At 30.4% G+C, this 23,832-nt stretch overlaps 1 protein-coding gene across 2 annotated transcripts in view; it reads left to right on the top strand.

The window, feature by feature from the left end:
- The window catches only part of LOC145323828 (uncharacterized), a 73,663-nt gene that overhangs the window by 34,748 nt on the left and 15,083 nt on the right, over positions 1 to 23,832 (top strand). For both annotated transcript variants that reach the window (XM_080166389.1, XM_080166390.1), the window contains exons 16-23: positions 5,002 to 5,110; positions 9,770 to 9,885; positions 10,539 to 10,587; positions 14,010 to 14,061; positions 14,797 to 14,906; positions 16,021 to 16,069; positions 19,012 to 19,130; positions 20,130 to 20,200. In XM_080166389.1, the coding sequence (XP_080022515.1) occupies positions 5,002 to 5,110; positions 9,770 to 9,885; positions 10,539 to 10,587; positions 14,010 to 14,061; positions 14,797 to 14,906; positions 16,021 to 16,069; positions 19,012 to 19,130; positions 20,130 to 20,200 (675 nt within the window). The remainder of the gene's footprint in view (positions 1 to 5,001; positions 5,111 to 9,769; positions 9,886 to 10,538; positions 10,588 to 14,009; positions 14,062 to 14,796; positions 14,907 to 16,020; positions 16,070 to 19,011; positions 19,131 to 20,129; positions 20,201 to 23,832) is intronic.

Here is a 23,832-nt window from a genome sequence, read left to right as displayed (position 1 = left end):
ACTTGAAAAAGGAATATTTGTGTTTTTGTGTAAGATCTTGCGGTCAAAAGTTTGTGGTTTCCTGCATCAAATGCACTTTTGAGATCAAAGAAAATATTTGATACTGACAGTATCCATCTACACAGTAATACATTTTTTTCAAAGCTTACAATATCAAAGTGTTGGATTTTATCTAGAATTTGTTTAGAATTTATGTTCAACCAAACATTTCTTTTTTGTATTCAAAACAAGTTATTTTTTCTTCCCTCAGAACTTGTTTACCTTTCCCTATAATATAATCCATTTTAAGTTTTCAATAAATACACATTGTATTATTTTTTTGTTTTCTTGGTAAACTTACATAATAATAATATTAATATTTTTTATATAAAAGATTAATGAACATTTTTAGACATTATATAACTGAAAATATTTGGCTACAAAAGATTAAAAATTACTGATAGATAAACTTGTTAATTTTTCTTACCTCTATTGAGAATTATCTGATTTGGAAGCAAGGATCTACTATAGATCTCATACATCTTTAGTTTACAAACTTCTATGAATATTAAAGCAGGGCTTGAATGAAGCATATCCTTTCCTCTGCTGGGCTTAGCTCTGCAGTGTATTTCTGTAAAACAGTTAACAATTATTATTTGTATCAATAAATTACATTAAAATCTCAGTAAAAAATCACATTTTAAAATTATATCTATCAAAATGATTGCTTTTCTTTAGTCAAGGTAGGTAGTTGGAGTTTTAGACATTATACATATTTGTTTTAATAATTAAATTAAAATATTTTAGAATGTTAGAATTCACGTTTATCTGGTAAATTTAAGTTGAATTGTATTAAACAGACATGCAAATACTTTGTTAACAAGAATAGTTACAATTTATTTGTATTTACAGTTTTGTGTTAACTCTGTGGCATGCTATGTAGAGTAGGAACACAGCAGGCCTAGTTTAGATTAGTTTTAGTGTAGGCAGTTTTATCTCAGATTTATCCAAAAGGGTTTTTTCTTCCCATGTGTACAGGGATAAGGGATGGGAAACGTAAGAAAATATTATTCCAGGCCTATTTTCCAACTAGGCCTAAAAAACTAGTTTCGGGATGACGCAGTAGTTAGATTTGAAAACTATGAACAATGATGAAATAGCTATTATATGAATGCAAAGAAAAAAAGTATAGAATAGAATTCAGGTAGTTGATTTCACCTATCATAAAATACAATAAAAACTTTTCAAAGAACCAATATGTTAGTGGCTTTAAGTAGAATCCCGTTATTACTTCGCCAACCCCCCCCCATTTAAAAAAAAAAAAAATTTTGAGATGGTTAAATCTGATTTATTTTCAAACATTTTAAAGGGGGATCTACTTCACCCCAAAATTTGTATATAGAAATAAACACTGCTTTAGCTCCCCAGCTTTAATAGATAAATTAAGTAGAAGTGAATAAGTACATGGGTAACATTCTATCAACTAATTGTTCCATAGCAAACATATAAATTAAGAATTTAAAAAAAAAATATTTTACGTTAAATATTAACAGAAAAGTTCAATTAAGTGTGCAATAATTTTTACCAAAATTAATGAAATTTTTTTTTTAACAAAACACAGTACACTTTTATTTACATATTGAACTAGTTTTGTATTTGTGATCATTTAGATGGGTTATCAATTCCACATGAAATGTAACTTTTAAATTGTCTAAAGACATGAGTTTTTCACATTGTTCTGAAGTATAAAATGTTGAATCCTACTCAGTCTTCAAAAAACGATCTCTCTGTTTATGTTTTGCTATATGGACATTTATTAATATGTAAATTTAATAATAAGTTGATGTGATTGAACGTCATATATATTGTTGTCAATCTGATAGCAGAAAGTTTCCATTGTTGTCTTTCTAATAGCAGAAATTTATGTTTGCTTGAATTAATTTAGCCAATAATGAACTGGGGGACGCGTTTGTTATTAATTAATTGGTTAATGCTAAAAGCAAGTTTCAGGCTATTGGATATTGGCCTACAGCCAATGAGGAACTGGGGGAAATGAGTTGATTTTATAGGCAAAAAAGAAAAGTTGCCCCATCACTTTTAAAAGGAGGCTGAGACCTAATTTTCGGTCAGGTTTCCCATCCCTTATCCCTGTGTGTAGAACTTTGCTAGTTGAAGGCGGCCCTGTTTAATATTAATGTGTTTTTCTTCACCATGCCAAAAAATTATTATTGATACATAAACATTTCGACTGATCTTGTTTGATACAATACATTTACATAATACAAAAAAAATCAATGTAAAATTTCCCTTTTTAAACTAAATTTGTGTTGAGCATTTTAAATCTCACTAAAAAAGTTAATTTCATGCAAAGATTTAATTTGTTTTAAATTGAATACATACATTACATAAATTAAACCTCACATATTAATGTTCATGCTTAGTTGAAATTAACAAATACCATCACACAACTTAAATTAATTCCAAGACCACAAACTCTCAAGTTTAAACCTCTTTCAAGTTTCAAGTTATTCCAGTCAAACAGTTTTAAGATATGAAAGAAAAAGGAGCAATAATTACTCTTAAGCATTTGTACTTATACTTTTTAAAAGCGAAGCTTTTCTATAATTAGGGTCGGTCCGTCCGTCCGTCCGTCCGTCCGTACGTCCGTCCGTAACGGATAGCTTTTTTCGTTAATTTAGGCATGTTAGAATTGTCCTATCGATTTCAAATTTTGCATGGCGATTCCTTTAAAAGTTAGGTACGATTTAGAAAGCGTAGCAACTCTATAATAATTACCAGAATGTCCGTACGTCCATTTTAAACATGTTGATTTTTTACTTTTTTAACAATAAATTTTTATGTGATCTAATCATCCGATTGATCTGATTTTTGTTATATTGATTCCTGGGACAACAAAGTATAATGTTATAAGCGAAGCAACTTTATAATCAAGTCCTAAAAATGTAAGTATGTCCATAATCATTATCCTGTATAAAGCAGTTTTTCAACAAATTTGCTTTCAATATTGCTTCCACTCTTATACATTTATATTCTGATTATTCAGTTCTGACACTAAATAAGTGTTAATGACCGTGTGTCCTACCGTTTCAGTGCTTCGCTTTTATGGATGTTGTCATCCTTGTTTCATATGAAAAGCCCCAGATCTTTAACCATGTAGATGACTAAACATGGATAGTACAATCTGAACTCTATCAAAAAATGTATTGGAATACAAAAATATATTTGATTCTTTGCTAACCTACCAAACATTAATCATTGATAAAAAGAGATACATTAGGTGATAACTTATTAAATACATATTTTTATAAAAAAAACTAATTTCTATAAACTGATATTGAAGAAAAAAAAGTAAAGCCTTCACAAAACTATATGACAACCCACACCCTCCCGTCACTATCCTCAGTCTTTTGTAACAAATATTAAAAAAGGAAAGGGAACTGGTAGTTGCTATAAATAATACAAGCCTAATAAGCAATCTTTCCTGTTTAAAATTTATCATAACTTAAAGAGGGTGAAGAAAGCACTTATTGCCCCTCCATTCCACCCTATCAATGTTATGAGTAGAGAATTAAAAACGTGTCTGTCTTTAAAGCAGAATATGTTGAAATAGTAAATGAGTTTTTCTTATTAATTTTCATGGTTCTCTACAAAGAAACTGTCAGAGAAGAAATTTCAAAAATAACATTCTTTATTTATATTTTCTTCCTGTTCATATTCTTGTTTTGAAAATGTATAAGACTAGTTTAATGGAATTTATCTAGAATTTCAAACAGAAATGTATTTTCATACAAATGCATATATGTATGCTTAAGTATGTTTATTGTATGTATTGTTGTATAAGTGAATGGTATTGAATAACATATATTTACAAAAGCCTGTCTTGCATTATGTTTTGTAATATAATTCTTATTTATATGGAGTATAAATCTATAGATGTATAACACGACAATCCCCGTTTGTGACCTTTTCTGTCTTCAATCAAATTGATTTTTGCTCTTTTGTAACGACTTTGCTGTGTTAATAATTCTGGTGATATTTGTTGTTATTTTAGAATTGAAAGGCAGCACAGGGTTCTTGTTGTTAAGATATACAGTTATTTAAACCCTTCCCTCTCTATTGTTACACTCTAATATGTGAAGTATAAAACTGACATAGAAAAAAACAACCAATATTATTTTCCAATATATTTGTCTTTATTAATATACTTTTAAAGCTATTATCACAAAAAAATGTCTAAAAAATTGCATATGTAGCCACCTGCAAAATTTCATGAAATGTTCAAGCTGTCTAAAGCTGTGATTAGCCTCAAATATAAATAATTATGGCATATATTAATAAATCTCCACAAAGATGCACTTTTAAATAAAAGCTTGCTTCTTGGTTTAAAAAACATAAAAAAAAACCTGATTATCAATCTTACTTCTTTGTTCTATGTTCCATTTTGCTGTAGACACTTTACAAAGTCTAGGACTTAATTATACTTTTACATTACACACATAATGTACTTACAATATACACACTCAAAATTACATTAAGAGTCATAACAGAATAATTTTCTTCATAGTTTTGTTCTTTTTAGAAGAAAATTCCAAGAAATATAATCTTCTCCTAGTGATAAATAATTACTACTAGCTCTATTACAGAATCATTTTTGTAGGATGTCTTAAAAAACAACATAATTTTCTTTTGAAAATATTTTTTTTTGTAAATAAAATGTGTTACATGAATTTACTTTTTCTCTGCAGATTAAAGTTTTTACTATAAGCAAACACAATCAAGTATAAATTTTTTTTCTCAGCTGGCTAATTTAACCATACCACCATCCCTCACCCTTATGACTTTACCCAATCCCTTCACCTGGCCATGAAGAACTATATTAGCAATCTAAATTGGCGACAATAATGTCTGTTGTCATAACATCATAAACCAAGGGGCTTAGTTCAAATAAGAAATATTAATTTTTGTTTACAAATATGGTTTTAAACATCCAACCCTTGGTAGACCCGTGATTGTATAGCCAACGAAATAGAGATCCTGTCAAGTTTGCCCCCTCATCAACATATTGTCAAGATGATTGGACAGAATACAGATGAAAAACTAATTGCTTTAGGTAAGAAAAATTTGCTAGATAGATATATAAACTAATAGATAGATAGATAAAAGAGGAAAATATAAAAATTTTCTCACAAAAAATATCCTAATTGACTTCATCCTACCTTTCGTTCACTCAAAAAAAGCTTGGTGAGTTATTTATGAAAAAAATACTTGCAGATACCCATCCCCTTCCATAATTCATTTAAACTTTTTTTCTGTGGCCCCATATTGGAGTGGATATTTAAATTTTACTTACATCAATTACCATGTACTCTAATAAAGTAAAAATTGTAGCTGGCTAAAATAACGATCCTTACATGCACCCCCTCACCCATCCTCTCCCTCATACTGGATGAACAAACTGACCAATAAGTGATGTTCATGTTAGCAACCTAAATTGAAGATAGTTTTTTCCTTGTCGTAATATCCATGCATATTCTATATCAATTCATATTGGGACTTTCTTGAAACTTACCTTGCCTTAGTAGACCTGAAAAAATGATTTTTAAATGTAAAACTACTTTTGGAGGTGGGAATTCGGGTGGTCCAATCGCAAAAGAATGGATTTTGATATCGGGCTTATAAAATAATTATGTAACTTTTTTTCTGTTCTTTGTTCAAGTATATATGGGCAAGGAAATTGACAGATATTCGAAGATTTTAATCATTTAATGTTTGTGTCTTTTTTGTAGTAAACTTATTTCCCATATAAAACTTTTAAAGTTAATAGCGTTTATTTTGTATACTATATGAAAACCGAATTAAGTATGTATATTTTATGACATGAGATTATAGTTTATTGTTAGCTAAATTGAAAGTAAGATATTTTTGGAGTTAATAGTTATAGCAATGATTAGAGCGAATCTACTTTTGTAATTATCTTGTTATTTTGAAATACTTAACAATCACGATTTGAGTTATTTTGAAAACTTAATTTGGGTTTTCCAGATATATTAGGAGGGAGTAGCTAATATATTTAAATTTCCAACAGAATGATTGGTTGATATTTGTGCTTTGCTTATAAAAATCCTTTTTCTTCTCAATATTGCAAACGAATGGAAAGCCAAAAGTTTAAATGGCATTGAATTAATAGTTTTCTTTAAATAGATTAAATTCACTAAAAGCCCTCCCTTTCCTGTGCTATGAAATACTATTCATATATTATTATAATATCATAATAAATATCAAGTATGCTTATATTAACATAAAATAAAGAAAAGTATTAAGTATTTTAACAATATCAAAATATGTAAAGTAGTAAGCAATTTTTGTCTGTCCCAAAGGATCTCGCTAATGGCTGAACCGATATTGTTCTCATTTACAGTGAAGCTTCTTACAGGTCCAGGGAAGGTTTTAAGCTATTTTTGGGGAGGGTGTCTTCACCCCCCTCCCCCCCCCAAATAAAAAATTTATTTTACTCTTTTGAAACTCAAATTTAAAATTGGGGTGAGGTCGACTTTTCCCCCTCCTAACTTAAGTGCCCCTAGAGGCTTTTAGGGGGAGTAGCCGCTAGTATATATATATAGAGAAAGAGAGAGATTACATGGGTGAATTCTTGGCCAGAGGAAAAAATTGTTGTCAATTTAGGTTGCTAACATGGGCATCATTCATTGGTCAGATAGTTTATCCAGCAGAAGGGGATGATATTGGGTAAAGGAGGTGGATGTAATGATTGTTATTTTAGCCAGCTATACGTTTCACTTTGTTAGAGTACACAAAACAAAATTAAGAATGATATTTTTTACTAATCTAATCCTTAAATATACAAGTTTGAAGAAGATAATTAAAATACATATGAAAACTAGAGCGATACGATCTTAGTGTTGGTTGTAGGTTATACTGTAGCAATTAAAGGGATTTTATCGGTTCTACTTTGTTTTTCACTTAATCTTAGATTATATATACTTATATAAGTTGTATTTTTAACAAAAGTAAAAAAACAACCATCCAATTTTGTAAGAGTACACTAATGTCCAAAACCATATAGGTCTATTTCAATAGATATTGCCTATGTATCAAATGTATACATATATTTAAGAAGAACCTTTTTTATTAAACCTTTTAAGTAATTTTTTACAATTCTTATGTTAGGCTAGGTTATATAATTAGAGGGCCGAGCACCCGCGGCTTGGCAGGCTACAGGGCTGAACGCTGCTGCCAAGCCGGTTAGGGGGCCGAGCGCTGCGGCCATGACTGTTTTGTAGACGGTGGGGGGAGAACTTATAACGTATTGATTTAAAATAAAATATATCTATATGTCTCTGATTTTAAAATTTTCCTTAGATAACGTACGTTTCTTAATTAAAAAGAGAGCTCGACAAAATCTATGTTGCATAAGAATTATAAAACTTTTAAAATTTTCTTTTTGATAAAATTTTGTTTGATATAAATTTCAAACCCACATATTTAGTTTCATAATTTCAAAGAACAAAGTCGCTTTTACTTACAAAATTATATTTTTTTTTTGTGTACTACACTAGCTCAAAACAAAGCATTGAAAAAGACAAATCAATAGCAGAAAACCATGACAAGCAGGGATATTCCACAGCTGTTATATCATAAGTTTTGTCTGGGTAGAGATTGTTCTACTTTGTATTATAGATTGTACTTTATAGATTTTTTATATCTGGATAAAAAATATATTTATGAATAAAAAGCTGAAAGCTTAATATTAAAGAAACAAGGATAACACACAAGGTTTAAAACAAAAATAATACAAGAAATAATATTTTATGCTTGATACCCTTAGTTATATTCTACTATTAATACAAATAACCAACCTCTAGATTGCATGATCTTTGTCTGCAAGTTCTGTTTCTGTATTTATTTTATTTACCCATCTGTCAAAATGGCTTAGTAGAATCTATAACTTTTAAAATCTTTAGTTATGACGCAGTTTTCCTTATATTCAAACCTTCTCCTTTACGTGTGACTCGCTTTTGTACCAAATTTAAGTTAGTGTTACAAACCCAATTTCTTGTCTTTGTTAAGTAGCTTCGCTTCTAAGAATATATTTTTGTATTGAGCAAAAAAGAGGAAAAATGGATTATTGGTGTAATGGGAATAAAAGGCATACAGCACAACAGGCGATATCAGAGATAGGGCAAAGTAAAAATAAAACATTTCAAAAAGTTACATGAGCGAGTATAATTTCCTTTAAATCAGACCCGTATGTCATAAAGCCCACAAGCCGTCATATAGATTTTACGGTGGCATGTGTCATGTGTCATGTGTCAAAGTGTCATGTGTGACGTCATAAAAATACATGTAAAAAGGAGGAATGAGAGGAGAAGTGGGAAAAAAAACCCCTCAAATAGAGAAGGATAATAAACATATTTCTATGACATCACATATGACACTTTTCAGTGCTTTCTTTAGCTAGTTTTAAATATATCTAAAGTGAACGTTATATTAAAATAATAGTACTTTATTTCATCTGTTGTCCTATCCCTTAAATTCCTTCTAACAACATATTTTAGAATATTTTCCTCAATATAAAGAACAGGGTCAGGTATGAAGAAAAATGCAAATAAATATTTCAGTAAAATACAAGAAAAGAGATAGGATGACTATTTAAAAACATCTTGAATAATAAAATCCTGAATGCTTATATATATTTTGGTGGAAGATACATCCAACGGGGTGCTGCCACTTTTACACTTTTACTCTCAAATTGGCTCTTGTAAAATATAATTAATAAAAACTAAATTTATTGAAAGTCTAATATTTTTCAGACAACTGTAGTTAACGTCCAAGCTTTTTATTTTGAGATGGATAAAAAGAGGTGTTTGACGGGGGTAATCAGATGTATTTTTATTATAATTTGAGGGGGTTAAAATGGCGATTCCTAGTTTAGGGTGGGTAATTACCGATCCCTCCCCCTCCCCCCAGGGAACGTCCATGTACTCTAAAATAGCAAAAATATATTAAATATAACTTATAGAGGGGCTGATATTTTTTTTAGTAATACATGTTCGTTTCCCTGGTTTATATTTTGTATAATATCTCCATATACGTATGATGCATATTCTTTATGTTCATATGTTTCTTTATTGTCTTTATCTCAAGAGTTTTGTTTGTACTCTATACTACATATCATATCTTCTAGTTCGTTGAAAGGTTTTAATCTATTATAAAGATAGGGTACTTTGAAATCTCCACTAGAAAAAATTTCCCTCTAAGATTCCGTGGATCTGTAATTCTTATCTAATCTACTATACATGGCTGTTATTTTTTTAATCTTCTCATCAACATTTGGGAAAATGGAGCTTATCAAGTGTGACGTCATAAAAAATACTTCTAAATCCATCCCTTTTTTGGGGATTTACTTTTTCACTTCTCCTCTTATCCCAACTTTTTAGACGTATTTTTGTGACGTAACTTATAATACTCTCCAGCGCGCCGCTTCGAAAAATTGCATTTACTATCGATATTAAAACCATACGCTATCACACACATCATTAAAGTACCATAAATTATAAAAACTTTATTACGATGCAGTGCATTAGATAGTCTTTTTTATTCATAAAATTTAAAAACTTTAATAAAAAAATAGTTAAAAAGATAAGGTTTTCAGTTATAGAAGGATTTATCGCTTTTGCTGAAGGTTTTGAATCAAAAATCTTTAAAGGTGTATTCCAGATAAATACGTACATTAAATAATTATTTTGTTTAGAATACTGTTTCCATGGAAACCTGAAGGATTACTTGACTCGGAACCGAGATTACTTTGTGGATGAGTTGGACCCGCTGACCAGAGATATCAAGCCTGACTGCGTTTTCAATGCAAAGGTAAATTCATTTTTTGCTTGTGATGTCTTTATACTTGTCTATTTTTATTATTGTTTATTGATGAATTCTAAAAGTTTTAGTTTTGAAGCTCTTTATAGTGACTATAAAAAATGACGTCATACAATACAAATGCCAATACACAGAATAAATTACCAATTGCAATGGCAGGCCAGTAAACATTTAGTCAACCAATGCAATGCAATGGTAGGTCAGTATGACGTCATTTTTTATTAGCATTATAATAGTTATTTCTCACATCGTATTATAAACCGCGGATATAGAATGTACAATTTTTATGCACCTCGGGGCTAAAAAAAACTGGTTTTAATCTTATGATTGTACATTTTTATATTCGTAGAAAGCTGGATATAATACGATGCTAGACATAGGTTTTTCGTATTGATGAGAACCGGTTCCTATCCACCGGATTCGAATGAATATGAGTAAAAGGCTTCTTTATTTTCTTCCACTTTTCTATCAATAGACTAGATTTTTTTTAAAGAAATCTCTCAAATATAAATTTATAATCCGCAAAACAAGAGGAACATTCATGACATAACCAAATGATTGTTTTCATTTATATCAATTTTATCAAATTGTTAATAGATTGATTTAGGTACAATAACCACAAAAAAAAACTGGTTTATTTTTAGGATGATCCAGAAGGGGAGGATCCTATGGTAAAGAGAAGCAAATGTCTAGGAACATTCAAAGTCAAAAATTAATGATAATGAAAAATATTGATCCTAAAATATAAAACAAGGATGGCAACTATCATAAGTAGCAAAGTATCAAAATATAGGTATATAAAACATTATCTCTTGAAAGTATTTATCTACTATCCAACATAAAAAGCCTAAAACCTGTTGATTTCAAAAACAAATCTTCCCAAAAATTGTAGAACTCTTAAATAATTGGCTTCTGAGATCAATCTTGAAACAGACACACACCAATCTACCTTATCATATGGTTGGAAATATAGAACTTAAGCTTCAAGGGAAAAGTATTTTTTTCCATTTTCTAATATTTATTTTAGGAAAGCTACTCTATAACTACATGTATTTATATATGCCTGTCAGACCAAAAAACAAACAAACAAAAAGTAATATCCAGGGATCGGAAGCCTCACGTAAGCCGCGCATAAGCCTCAGTTTTAAACCTGCTTGTGAGCAGAAAAAAAAAATTTCAGAAATAAGGATTGTCTGCTAAAGAGCCGTTTTATACATCCAGCTGAATTTTATAGTGATAAAATCACGATTTCACTGAGGCTTACACGCGGCTTACGTGAGGCTTCCGATCCCTGGTAATATCAGTTAAGCAACTGGACAAAGTGTCTCAAAAATCAGCCATGTGACGTCACAAAAATTAGAGAGATGAGACGAGAAGTGGAAAAGAAAACCCCTGAAAAAGAGACTGATAATCACTCATTTTTATGACGTTACATGGCTGATTTTTGAGACACTTTGTCCTCCAGTTACTCCAATTAACATTCTTTGATTATATATTTTAAGTATGTATATATTTTTTCTTAGTGTTGTGCAAAAATTACTATAAAACAGGCTGTTATAAGATAACATTACATTATTGCTGAATATAATTGTTCTTGATTTGTCTTTCTTTTGATTTTCATTGTAAGGGGAATTATTTTAATTAACATTGTCCTCATTAAATCTGGGAGAGGGACCAAAATTCAGACCTTGGAGGGGTGTATTTAAGGTGTAAACTCTTATCAAAGTGGTGTAGAGAAGTGTAGGGAGGTTAAACCAACCCCCTTAATTTTGATCAGGTCCCCCCTCATGCACGCCTTTAATTTTAATCCACCAACATAATGGCTTTTTGTGTCTATTTCTAATTTAAAATCTAACAAATCATTTTCTAATGCAGTGAATCTAACTGTAACACAATCATTTAAAATGATGGTAATATGTCTCTGTTTCCAATTACAAGGAAAAACAATCAGGAAAAAATAGAAATTATTTTCCTTTCATTTTCAAGAACTATATAGAGATACATTGATTTCTTTTACAAATATGTTTTAAGAATAATAGGGTCTAATGAAATATGACGTCATACAATACAAATGACCAATGATAGTCAAGTATACATTGTAATTGACCAATTGTCAAATGGATTATCATTAGTAATTTAATGACGTCATGTTTATTAGGCTGTAAGCTGCTTCTTTAAAAATAATTTACTGTTTTTTCATTATGAACTTAATGAACATTATGTTCCTTCTAAAACACACACAAACATTAGATAATTATAATTTAATTACCTTTGTAAGCGTCAAACCAATTACAAAGAGTAGCTACGGTACAAGAAAAAGAAACATTATAACGTCAGTACATTTAAAGTATAAGATATTGGAAAATAAAAGGTGAATTCTTAGTTCATTTAATATCACAGTATAACAGTATAATGTCTGTATGAACTAGCCTGCTATTGTGATGTTAGTATACTATAATATATTAACTCTAGAAAATATCTAAAGTAACAAAACCATGATACCAAAGTGTTGAAAACACTTTTTTACTCTAGTTAGGTGTGGAAAATAGGCGATTGTAAATAATTTACCATTTTGATTAATTTATTTTGTGTTATGTTGATAAAATAAAGCACAATATTTGCATATTCATTTGTGTAGAATCTCCAAAAATGTATCATTTGTATATCTATATAGCAGCTAATAAAATCACTTTTACTTGTTAATGAATTAAATAGACAGGTGGAAAAAAGGGTAGTTTTTAGTTACTAAGTTGTTTACAAAACAATTTATTCGTCTATCTCACATAGTAGCGGAGAAAATGTCATTTTCCCCACAAAGTACTTGGTAGATCTTTGCAGGTTGATTTTAAGTTTGACCTTATTATTTTCTTACACAAAGAAAAAAAATGCATAGGATTTGTAATTGTTAGGCTAATAGAGTAATGGAATTAGAGTATTAGATTTAGATTGTCTTAGAATATAGACCTAATGTCCCTTTAAAGTGTAGTTTAACTAATTATATAAAGGGTACGGTCGTACGTTGCTTTTTCTCAATGTTTGTGGTATAAAATATTTGATAACAAGTTACCTATCTATGTTTAAAGTCAATTGGTGAGATTTTACCAAAATTTATACAAACTTTTTGCCAAATTAAGAAAGAATAATAGGAACATTTTTGTTTATAAGGTCCAATTTTATTTCTAATATTGCTATTTTCTATTTATTTATACTTTGAATCTGTATTTTGCGATTTAGAATTAGGTTAAAATCGGAGTTAGGGTAGACACAAAATCGGGAAAGATTGAGTTGTGTCGTTAGGGTATAGTTCCTTTCGTGGCAACGCTCCTTAATGGGCGATTCTACGTATTTTCACAGTAACTTTTCTCCTATTTCTAGCCCCTGATGAAGGCTCTAACCCTGCGGGGAAATCACCTAACCCAATATAACCTAACCTAAAATAACCTTTCAACAGCCAGTTTAAAAATAATACGAATCGCCCCTTAAGGGGCGTTGCCAAGAAAGGAACTATTCCCGGGAGTTATTATGAGCTAACAAAGGTGGAAACTCGATCAAAAAAAGATAGATCTTGGTTTATTTTTTCATCCTTTGTCATATCCCTGACTATTAACCTTCGACGGGGCCTTTAATAGAAACTTTATTCACCTGGGATTTCCTAAAATAGAAAACTTAGACTTATTAGTTATAGACCAAACTTATATATAATGGATATATTATTACTTGGATCTTACACCAGATGATCATGTACACTAATAAAATGAAACTTGTAGCTGGCTTAATTAACGATTTTCCAACTTCCACCCAGTTTACCATTCTCTTCCCTTTACTACTGCCCTCTCTTGTTTCTAATGTTTGTTTTCAAGATAAACTAAAAAATACAAATTTTACACATTCTAGATTTTGTCTTTTACATGGAAAACACGAAATTAAATCAATAAACTTTCAAGATTTCAGAATTTCTAACACTGTACTTTTTATGATTAATTTACGTTTTATAAGATTGAAAGGTTGTTTTATAAAGATTTCCTCTCTTGAGTGTAAATCTACTTTTAAATCCTATTTGCTAATGCCTAGACATTTTTTAAGGGATTAAAGTTGACTTTGACTGTGTTTATTAGTTTATACCAGAAGACTATTGCATTGGAGCTATCAAATATCTCAGGGAATGAGGTTAGTATTCTGCACTGTGAAGACTGAGTAAAAATGTATTTCTACTAGGGTTGGGTCGGATATTGAAAATGGCCCGATATCCGGCAAATTATCGAATATCTGGCATAAGAAATCATCCGGATGTCCGGTATCCAAATAGTTACAATATCCGGTATCCGACCGGATATCCGGCCCAACCCTTATCTCTACTCCTTAATATGTCAATTAAGAGAAACAGTTTCTATAGTTTTCTTTCTTTAAACAATCATAACATTTTGTCTTAAGGCTAGATATTCATCAGAAGCATGACAAAGTATGTACATTATAAATAGCCTAAAACCTAGCAAGGAAAAATACAATTAAATATGATTCATTGGTTCTCAAGAGACAGATAGATGGGTGCTCAGTCATCATAATTTAAGTCTTTTATTCTCATATAATGTAACATGATCTGTGTCTGTCTATGTGTGTGTGTGTCTGTCTGTACCGAAGGATCTCTTCAAATAATGAACTGATATGGATCTCCTTTACAGTGTAGTATCTCATAGTTCCTGGGAAGGTTTATAAATATTTTGTGGGAGGGTACCATCACCCTCATAAGAGATATCGTGCCCCCCTCCAAAAAAAAACAAAAAAAAACAAAACTTTTTCTTAAAAAACTACATTTGAAAGTTGGAAAGTAGACTCCCCCCCCCCCCGTCCTCTAGGGGAGAGGCCACTTGTATTAAGATAATTCAAAAATAAACTCTGATTTAGATTCTTATGGGAGGAAGGAATAATCCACAGAGACGTGGCTCTCAGAAATATTCTTCTCACCAACAATGATATCATTAAGATCTCAGATTTTGGGCTGGCCGCAAAATTAGGTGAATATTTATCTTTTTTTTCTATCTAATAAAAATGTACCTTTTTTCCATTACGTCCTAAGAAGTGATCACTAACCAATCCCTCAAAAAACTTGAGATTAGATTCCCCACCTCTCCATAAAGAATTAACCTTCCAAAACCTGTGAAGCTCATAGAAAAATATTTTGGTTATGGTTTCAAACCCATGCAATGGTTGACAAATACGATAAATGTTTTCGAGAAACGAACTACAATTCTTAGTAAGACAAACATACTAAAATCATATTTTGTACATAAAACTATTTATTGCATTTTTTGAAATCTTTATTTTTATTTTGAAAAGTTGAATATCAAATAATAAAAAATTGATGATGCTAAATTAGTTGTAGTAGGCATCAGAATGGGTGAAACTTTGTTTTCTCAGTTTATTCAACTAAACAGTTTAGTGTACAATACCTTCCGCCAAAGTACCTTGATGTATAAGACAATAAATTAATGTACCTTCCTCTTGTTGTTATACGAACTTACCCCTTCTTTAGATTGTTGAAAAGCTTTGACACTACTAGTTTGGAACCAACCAATCAAAATTTTATAAGGGTACCCTAAGTTGATACGACAAATAAGGAATATTTGGTATAAAACTTTGTGTAAAAGTGTAATTTATATTCCAATGTCCCGTTGATCCTCTCTTATTAAACTTTTTTCACGGATGTGATGTTTTATCAAACAGTTCTCCTATCTACGAATCAAACTAATATGTTTTATAACATGCAGCAGGAATAAGGGCATAGGACATGGGACTAGAAGTTTTCTAGAAATATCTAAGAACAAGTTGTTAATTTAAATTTAATCAATAAGAAGACAAATATAAATTAATATAACCAAGAGTTGGCCATTGATAACATCCCGTTCCCTTGAAACTTAAAAGAAAACAGTTATTTTGAGGATTATTTTTATGCCTGGTCTTGTTCAGTAGAGCCCTTCAGGTTGATACTCTTTTCTTTTTAGTGTCTCAATTGTATCTTTGAAATTTATAGGGTTATATGAGGGTTAGGTTATTGAATCTATTACTAATACCAATAGTGTCCAACCATAAAATCAGGGACTGTGGTTCTGATAATATATTTATTTTTAGATAGAGGATCCTGCTCAAGCCCTACCAAATCACCACAATACTTTAGCAGGAAAATACAAAATTAAATTGTTTTTTTTTCTTGACGGAAGATCAAATTTTTTTTAACATACCCCTGTTGCCTGAATTATATATAAAATCAAAACTGATTATTTAAAATAAATATTGAATAGATGAAAATATTTTGTTTTTTAGATTTCCTCTGTTTTTTTTTTCTTCATTTATGAGTGTTTTAATCTTATATAAAGATCAATTAATTAAAGAGAGGCGTTGTAATGCAAGAGGAGAGCCCCTAGAGCAATGTAAGAATTTTACTTTAAAATAAAGAATTGAGAAGTAGAAAAAAAGGAATTAAGAGTAAGTGTTTCAATTTTCTTCTGAAGGAAAACTAGAAAACTCAAATTAAACTTTATTGGATGGCGAGGGCATATATTGTATGTCTATGATGGGGTAATATACTTACTTTATAGTAGAAAACTTTGTTTGTCCGTTCGTCGTATTCTTACAGGAAGTGTAATTAACTCGGTTTCTAAATAAAGAGAATAGTATCTTTTGCAATATTCCGTAAAATTATGAAGACACTTCCAGTTAAATGTGCTTATAAAGTCTAACTGTTATTAATGTTGACCAAACACATAGTATAATTAAACGCATATTTAAAAACAGTTTGACCTAATAAGCGCATTTGACTGGAGTCTTACTTACAACTTTACAGAATTTGGCGAAGTTACTATTCCCTTTATAAGTATAGATAAAATCCATATAACTACCTGGATCCAGTGTTGGGGTCCTATTTCGTCAGCTAGCAAATTGCTTTTTGCTCTTTTGTAGTGACTTAGCTAACCCCAATATTGAAAGTCGGAACAGGGCCCATGGGGTGGGGATATAGAGTTAAACTACCCATTCCCTCCTCATTGTTTTACTATAATAGATGCTGTATGAAGAGAGCTGTTTTTTCAAAGACTCCTAAATGTTATTAAATTTCTGAGCATCCGCTCTATAAATCAGTTTATGCTCATAATCTTTTGTTTAGACTATTCTTTATTTGATGAAAATAACAAACAATTTAGTAGCATTTTCTAATATGTTTGAATTACAGACGATTATGCAACAATTTAGAGTAGATTTCTAATTAAAAAAAGACAATTATATAACAATTTAGAAACAGTCCAGTATAGTTGAATCAATACTGTAATACTATAGAAACAAACTCTTCATAGCACCAAATATAAAGAAATTTTTAAGAAAAATTACAGCACAGTAGAAAACTAGGCTAGGTATTTACCATGATGTAATTTCAAGGTATCAAACACTTTAGAATCCGCCTAAATAGTTTGTGAGTGGAATTTGAAATGAATTCCCATTGGTAAATGCTGTATTCATACATTTTTTTTCAAGGACAGAGCAAATAAGATAAGACTAGTTATTCCGCTAAAATAATGCATACATGTTATCAAGCTGAAAAATTGGAAGAAGGTGGCTACTTAGCGGTTTATTGGTGAAATTGCAACTTAAATTTTTCAACAATTAAAATAAACAATGATAATAAACATTAATTTTAGCTGTTGTTGATTTTATTTTGAGAATCATATCTTTCATCATGCAAATTTTTATTTAATTAATTATTCTTTATTTTGGTATTTATATGAAACTTCGCAAAAAACAGCTTTGGCTGTTGAATGCTTTTGTGGAAAACTGTATTCTGTTTTTAAGACACAGGAATTTGTAATATATGTGTGGGTGTGGTTTGTGTGTATATTTGTGTGTGTGTGTGATTTAGAATGTCGGATATGCAATTAAATCATAAAAATAAATATTTGTCCTCAGAGGTATGTCTATCTATGTCAATATTATAAAAAAAATACATAATGACCAATTCTTAGGTAACTATGAGATAAGAAAATGAACGAAGAATTGATACCAATCCTTTATACTGCTAAACAATTAACTCTCTAGATAATTTTGATGGAAAAGTATGAACATTGCTTTTTTTTGTAAAAACTAATGAAGATTGAATAGAACTTCCTATAGTTTTTAAAACAACAAATGAGAGAATGTGTGTCAATATAACTTTAACATTTAAAGTAAAGTACCTATGCTTGTGATACATAATTCCCATTTGATGTAGCCATAGTGGCGTGCACAGTGTTATACAATAGGGTGTATTCCTTTGGGTAGTGGAAATAGGGGAAGGAAGACCTTGTCACTTTCAATATTAAGGAGGGGTGTTGACCCACTACACCCCTCTTGAGCACGACAATGCTTTCTCTTTTGTTTACTTATCCTAGTTTAATAAATCTATAATCATACAAAACCATTACCACACACCATTTACATAACAAGCTTGTCCACCTGATAATGTGTAATATTCGTCTAGAAACCAGAAAATGGAATATATAATTAGGTATCGGATTCTAGAGATGTTATACATATATCAAAATATTATAATATATTCTATACCTGGTCTAGTCTGCTTTTGTTCTGTAAAACTTGTGTGACTCTAAGACTTAAATATTTTTATATCTTAAAAGGGGCTAAATTGTCTTTAAAAGGATTGGTTCCTCCCCAACCAAAAAAAATTATGAATAAATTAAAAATTTCTATTCTTTTCTTTGCTTTTTATTTTCAAACAAATTAGATATGTGTTGTACCTTAATAGCTAGTAATAATCTATCAACTTATATCTTTCTTGGAGAAACAGATGGACATACGGCCCGTAATTAAAGAATAGCATAATAAATAATGAGTTTTCAAACATATCTATAGATACTATTTGTGTAAACTTATGTGTGTGTGTGTATGTGTATGCGTCTAAATGGTGCATAGCATTAAAGAAAATCCTTACATAAATATTTGGTATTAGGACAGATTTTCTTTTAACAAAAATAAAATATCTTCATATGGAACTTGCTTGCATGTCTGATCTGTTTATGGGGAGTTTCATACCCCCCCCCCCCCCCCCAATATTAGCAATTTTGTATTTTGTGCCACCAGAAGTAACAAGCCCCAGCCCTATAAATGGATGGCTCCTGAGAGCTTTATAGAGAGTGTATTCTCTAGCAGAAGCGATGTCTGGGGATTTGGTGTTGCTCTTTGGGAGATGTTTAGTCTTGGTGAGTTTTATAAAGATAGATAGATAGGTAGATGGATGGATTAAAAGATGGATAGATAGTTGGATTAATGGATAAATGAATAGATGTATATATGGATAGACTAATACAAGGATTAGTTGAAAGATGGATATATTCATACATGGATAGTGTTTTATATGGATGGATTGATAGATAAATAGATTGATTTATCCACAAATAGGGAAAAGAAAACACAAACATTTTAAAATTTAGATAAAGATTTTACTACATAGATTGATAGGTAGATTTATAAAAAACAAGGATGACAACATCCATAAAAGCGAAGCACTGAAACGGTAGGACAAACGGACATTAACACTTGTATAGTGTCAGAACTGAATAATCATAATATAAATGTATAAGAGTCAAAGCAAAATTGTAAGTAAATTTGTTGAAAAACTGCTTGATTCAGGATAATTTTTATGGACATAATTACATTTTTAGGACTTAATTATAGAGTTGCTTCGCTTATTACAGTATACTTTGTTGTCTCAGGAATCAATATACCAAAAATCAGATCAATCGGATGATTAGATCACATATAAATTTGTTGTTAAAAAAGTAAAAAAATCAACATGTTTAAAATGGACGTACGGACATTTTGGTGATGATTATAGAGTTGCTACGCTTTATAAATCGTACCTAACTATTAAAGGAATCACCATGCAAAATTTGAAATCGAAAGGACAATTCTAACATGCCTAAATTAACGAAAAAAGCTATCCGTTACGGACGTACGGACGGACCGACCCTAATTATAGAAAAGCTTCGCTTTTAATAAATAGATTGATAGATGAGTAGTTTGATAGATGATTGGATTATTCTATAGCTAGATTAAAAGAAGGATAGAATGAAAGAAGAATAAAGTGATAGATGGATAGATTAATAGATGGATATGTCCACAAATAGGGATATGGACAAACATTTGATTTTTCAAATAAATAATTGATTACATGTAATAATACATTTTTTATTCATTAGGCAAGGAGCCCTATGGGGAGACAAACCCTACAGATCTACATAAACTTCTACAGTCAGGAGGCCGGTTACAGGTATGTAATTGTTATTTCTTGCATCATATTATAAACAGCTTTCCGCGGATATAAAATGTACAATTATATTATTAAAACCAGTTTCTTTTAGCCTTGAGATAACGAAGGTACTGGCTAAAAGAACTGGTTGTTATCTTATGATTGTTCATTTTTATATTTGTAAAAAACTGGATATAATATGATGCTAGACATAGTTTTTGTATGGATGAGAACCGGTTTTAATCCACCGGATATTAATCGGTTTCGAATTGATACGACAAAAATATCTTACCTATTTTTTCGATAACTCTTTATTTACTTAGAGATTAAGTTAAAATTTGCGCTCATTGTCTTTAAGGTGTTAGATTTGAGTCATTCTATGAATATTAAATTGGTACTTACTGTTTCTATGTACATATCAATAGCTTGAACAGTTAGGACTTTCAGACAAATGTTGTGCAATGACAGCAAACTACACAAAGTTACCTAAAAACACCCTACAAATTTATTTTTTCTCTTGCATTTTAATAGCAGTATAATTGAATCAATTATTAAATGCAATTTATTTAATTGATTTGGGATTGACTATTGGGTATATTCAATTGGCATTAGTCACTTCAGCTATATAGGTCAAAATATATTTATTAATAAAAATTTAATCAATAGTATCCTAAATCATACCAAAATAAAAATATAAATACCTAGCTTGATAGTCCAAAAAAATTAAAGAAATGATAGATATTAAATTGTTCTCTGTGTTTATATGCTAGAGTAAAACTACTAAACGTCCTACAAGCAACCATCTCTTCAATAGCAATCTACATATACTACATATATTGATGGTCTTTTCTTTCTAATGAGTTTTGACCAAGGCATTCCCCAAGCTGATCTCTAAAGTCGCACAGAACGAATTAATCTAAAGTTTTTAGTTATAACGGGATTCGAACCCAACACCATCCCGACAATGAGAGAAAGCTCTAAATAAAAATATAGACAGATATCTAAATGTATTTTTGATACAAACAGTTTTGAGTAAGATTAGTTTTATTTGTCTTTTGTGTTTACTTATTCTCACTCAAGTGACGTACATCAGGGCTTGGTAGTTGCCTGCAATACCATAGAATATGTTTAATACCTTTAAAAGCATTTACGAGATCTTTTTTGACATGTAAACAAATAATTTATGTAAAAGACTAGCGGCTGAACACATCTAGGGGCTCTGTATTTAAATGTGGTGGGGAAAAAGCCGAGCTCCACCCCTAGGCCTATGTAAAGCTACTAAAAGTGATATAACTAGCAGCTGCGCCCCTAAAATGTATAGTATTCTAAGAAGTTAAAAGGATGCACAAAAATATCTTAAAACCATGAAAAGACTTAAAAACTTAGCGGGACTTATGTGAAGCTTCCATTAGTTCAGTTTTTTTTAAATCTTCTGCTAAATCTTCAAAAAATTACAACTATATAACTTTTATTATTATTATATAATAATTAAAAAGGTAAGTTGCGCTACTCCTGAATGTCTATTCGTCCTTGTATCCAGTATTGAAGATTAAGGGATTAAATGAAAGACAAACTTAAGAGATGGGTATATTAATGCAAGAACAAAGGGACATGGAAATTAAAATTCAATAAAAAGAAATTTTATGACCGTTAAATCATTGTGAGACATTGTAAAGTTGCACCAAAAAATTGACGTTATATGATAAAATAACCAATGAGAGACCAATATAAATTTTACTTTTGGTCAATTACAGTGTATACTGGCCTCATATTGGTCAACTTTATTGTATGATGTCATTTTTCTTGTGCCACTTTACGCTGTGTCAATCAATGTCTTTCAGGACAGCATTATTTTAGTCTTAGTCCCCTATTTTATTAGTTAACAACTATACTATTTTCAATTTATAAAAGAAATGTTTTATTCAGCTTTTCCAAAATAGATATTTAAGATAATCCTATAATTAGATTATTCTATTAAAAACAGTTCATTTCTCCCTGGCATCAAGATGCAAACTTAGACATACTTCAATAACCATTTAGGCCATACTGCATACATATATAGATAGATAGTTGGTTAAACAGATGGATAGATAAATAAATTGAAAGATAGATAGAAATATTGTAAAAGGGATAGATAGAATGACTTTTTAGTAGCGAAGCTACTCTATAATTTGAAATGTCTGTCTGTCCGTATGTCTTAGTTTGGGGGAAACGTGATTTTCTCGGCTCCTATAAAAGATAAAAGACTGAAATTTTTTGACAACATTCCCATAATTAAGGAGCACAATTAACTTCAAAAATCAATGCCGGTAGGACCGCTTTTTAGTAGGTTTAAGGCTATTTTTGTATTTTTCACATTGGTCTATATGTTCCGATTTCAAAATTTTTTTCAGTTATAGTATTAAAATTAAATTTCTTGTCGTTTCAAGAAAACAACTATGACGGTCAGACTGCCTTTAAGCAGGTTTTATGCTATTTTTGTATTTTTCACATTTTTCTCCATACCTTTGGTGTTTATGGTCCGATTTCCAAAATTTTTCCGTTATAGATATCAAAATAGAATTTCCTGTCGTTTCAAGAAAACATCAATGGCGGTCAGACTGCCTTTTTCCAGATTTTTGGCTATTTTGATATATTTCACATTTTTCCTCATATCTTTGGTGTTTATGGTCTGATTTTTAAAATTTTTCTAGTTAAAAATATAAAAATTATACTTCCCATTGTTTTGAGCATCCAGTATGTAATTTACTTTGACCGTCTATTAGTCATAGTACTGAAATATAGATATTAAGAAATTAAAAACAAATGTTGAAAAGGTTTCGTGATTTTTTTCCTTATATACATGAATTTTGACAACTGATATTTAAATTCTTATACATATTTTTGTGCTTCGCGACTTATGGATGTTGTCATCCTTGTTTTTGGTAAAAACTTGCAAGCCAATTAATCCATCTATAGTTATGGATTAAGCTGAGATGGTTTTAGATTTTTTTCATCCCCCTCCTCTACTTGTTTTTAGGGGCTCAGCCAATAGTACAATAAATTGTGAATGGATAGATAAATGAGATATAAGTATTTTTTTTACTGGTGGAATAACAGATTGTTAAATAGACAGTAGACAGTTTTATGCATGGATATTAAGAAATTTCGGTAGAGAAATGGTTGCCTATGTTCATAGATATAAAATATGAGGATAGATTAATGGATAAATGGATATAGATTGATAAAAGAAAACAAAAAAGATACAGCTAAATGTATTATAGATTAATAAAAATGAAGAGTAATGATAACATGTACAAATATAAATACTGACTTATTTAAATGTTAGACAGATTAGATAAACAGATAAATAGATAATATATGCACACAGATGTAACTTCTGGCCAATATCATAATTAGAGTCTAAATATCTATAATACAAAGGCGCAAAGTAGAATGATGTCTGTCCGTCTGTCCGTCCGTCCGTCCGTCTGAAGCTTAAGATCTCGGTAACCACTGAACCGATTGGATTCTACTCTTTAGGGTTTATACCTATTGGTCCTGTGGTGGTTTTAAGCTATTTTCTTGGGGGGTGGGACACCCTTACCCCCCCCCCTAAAAACAAAAAAATCCCCCTTCCATTTTTTTAATTTGATACCGTTCCAGTCCAGGGC

This window comes from Acartia tonsa, chromosome 7 (genome assembly GCF_053477335.1).
Source record: "Acartia tonsa isolate MP-2025a chromosome 7, ASM5347733v1, whole genome shotgun sequence".
Lineage (NCBI taxonomy): Eukaryota > Metazoa > Arthropoda > Copepoda > Calanoida > Acartiidae > Acartia > Acartia tonsa.
The sequence above is the reverse complement of the archived record's forward strand: the minus strand, read 5'-3'. Positions and strand labels throughout refer to the sequence as shown.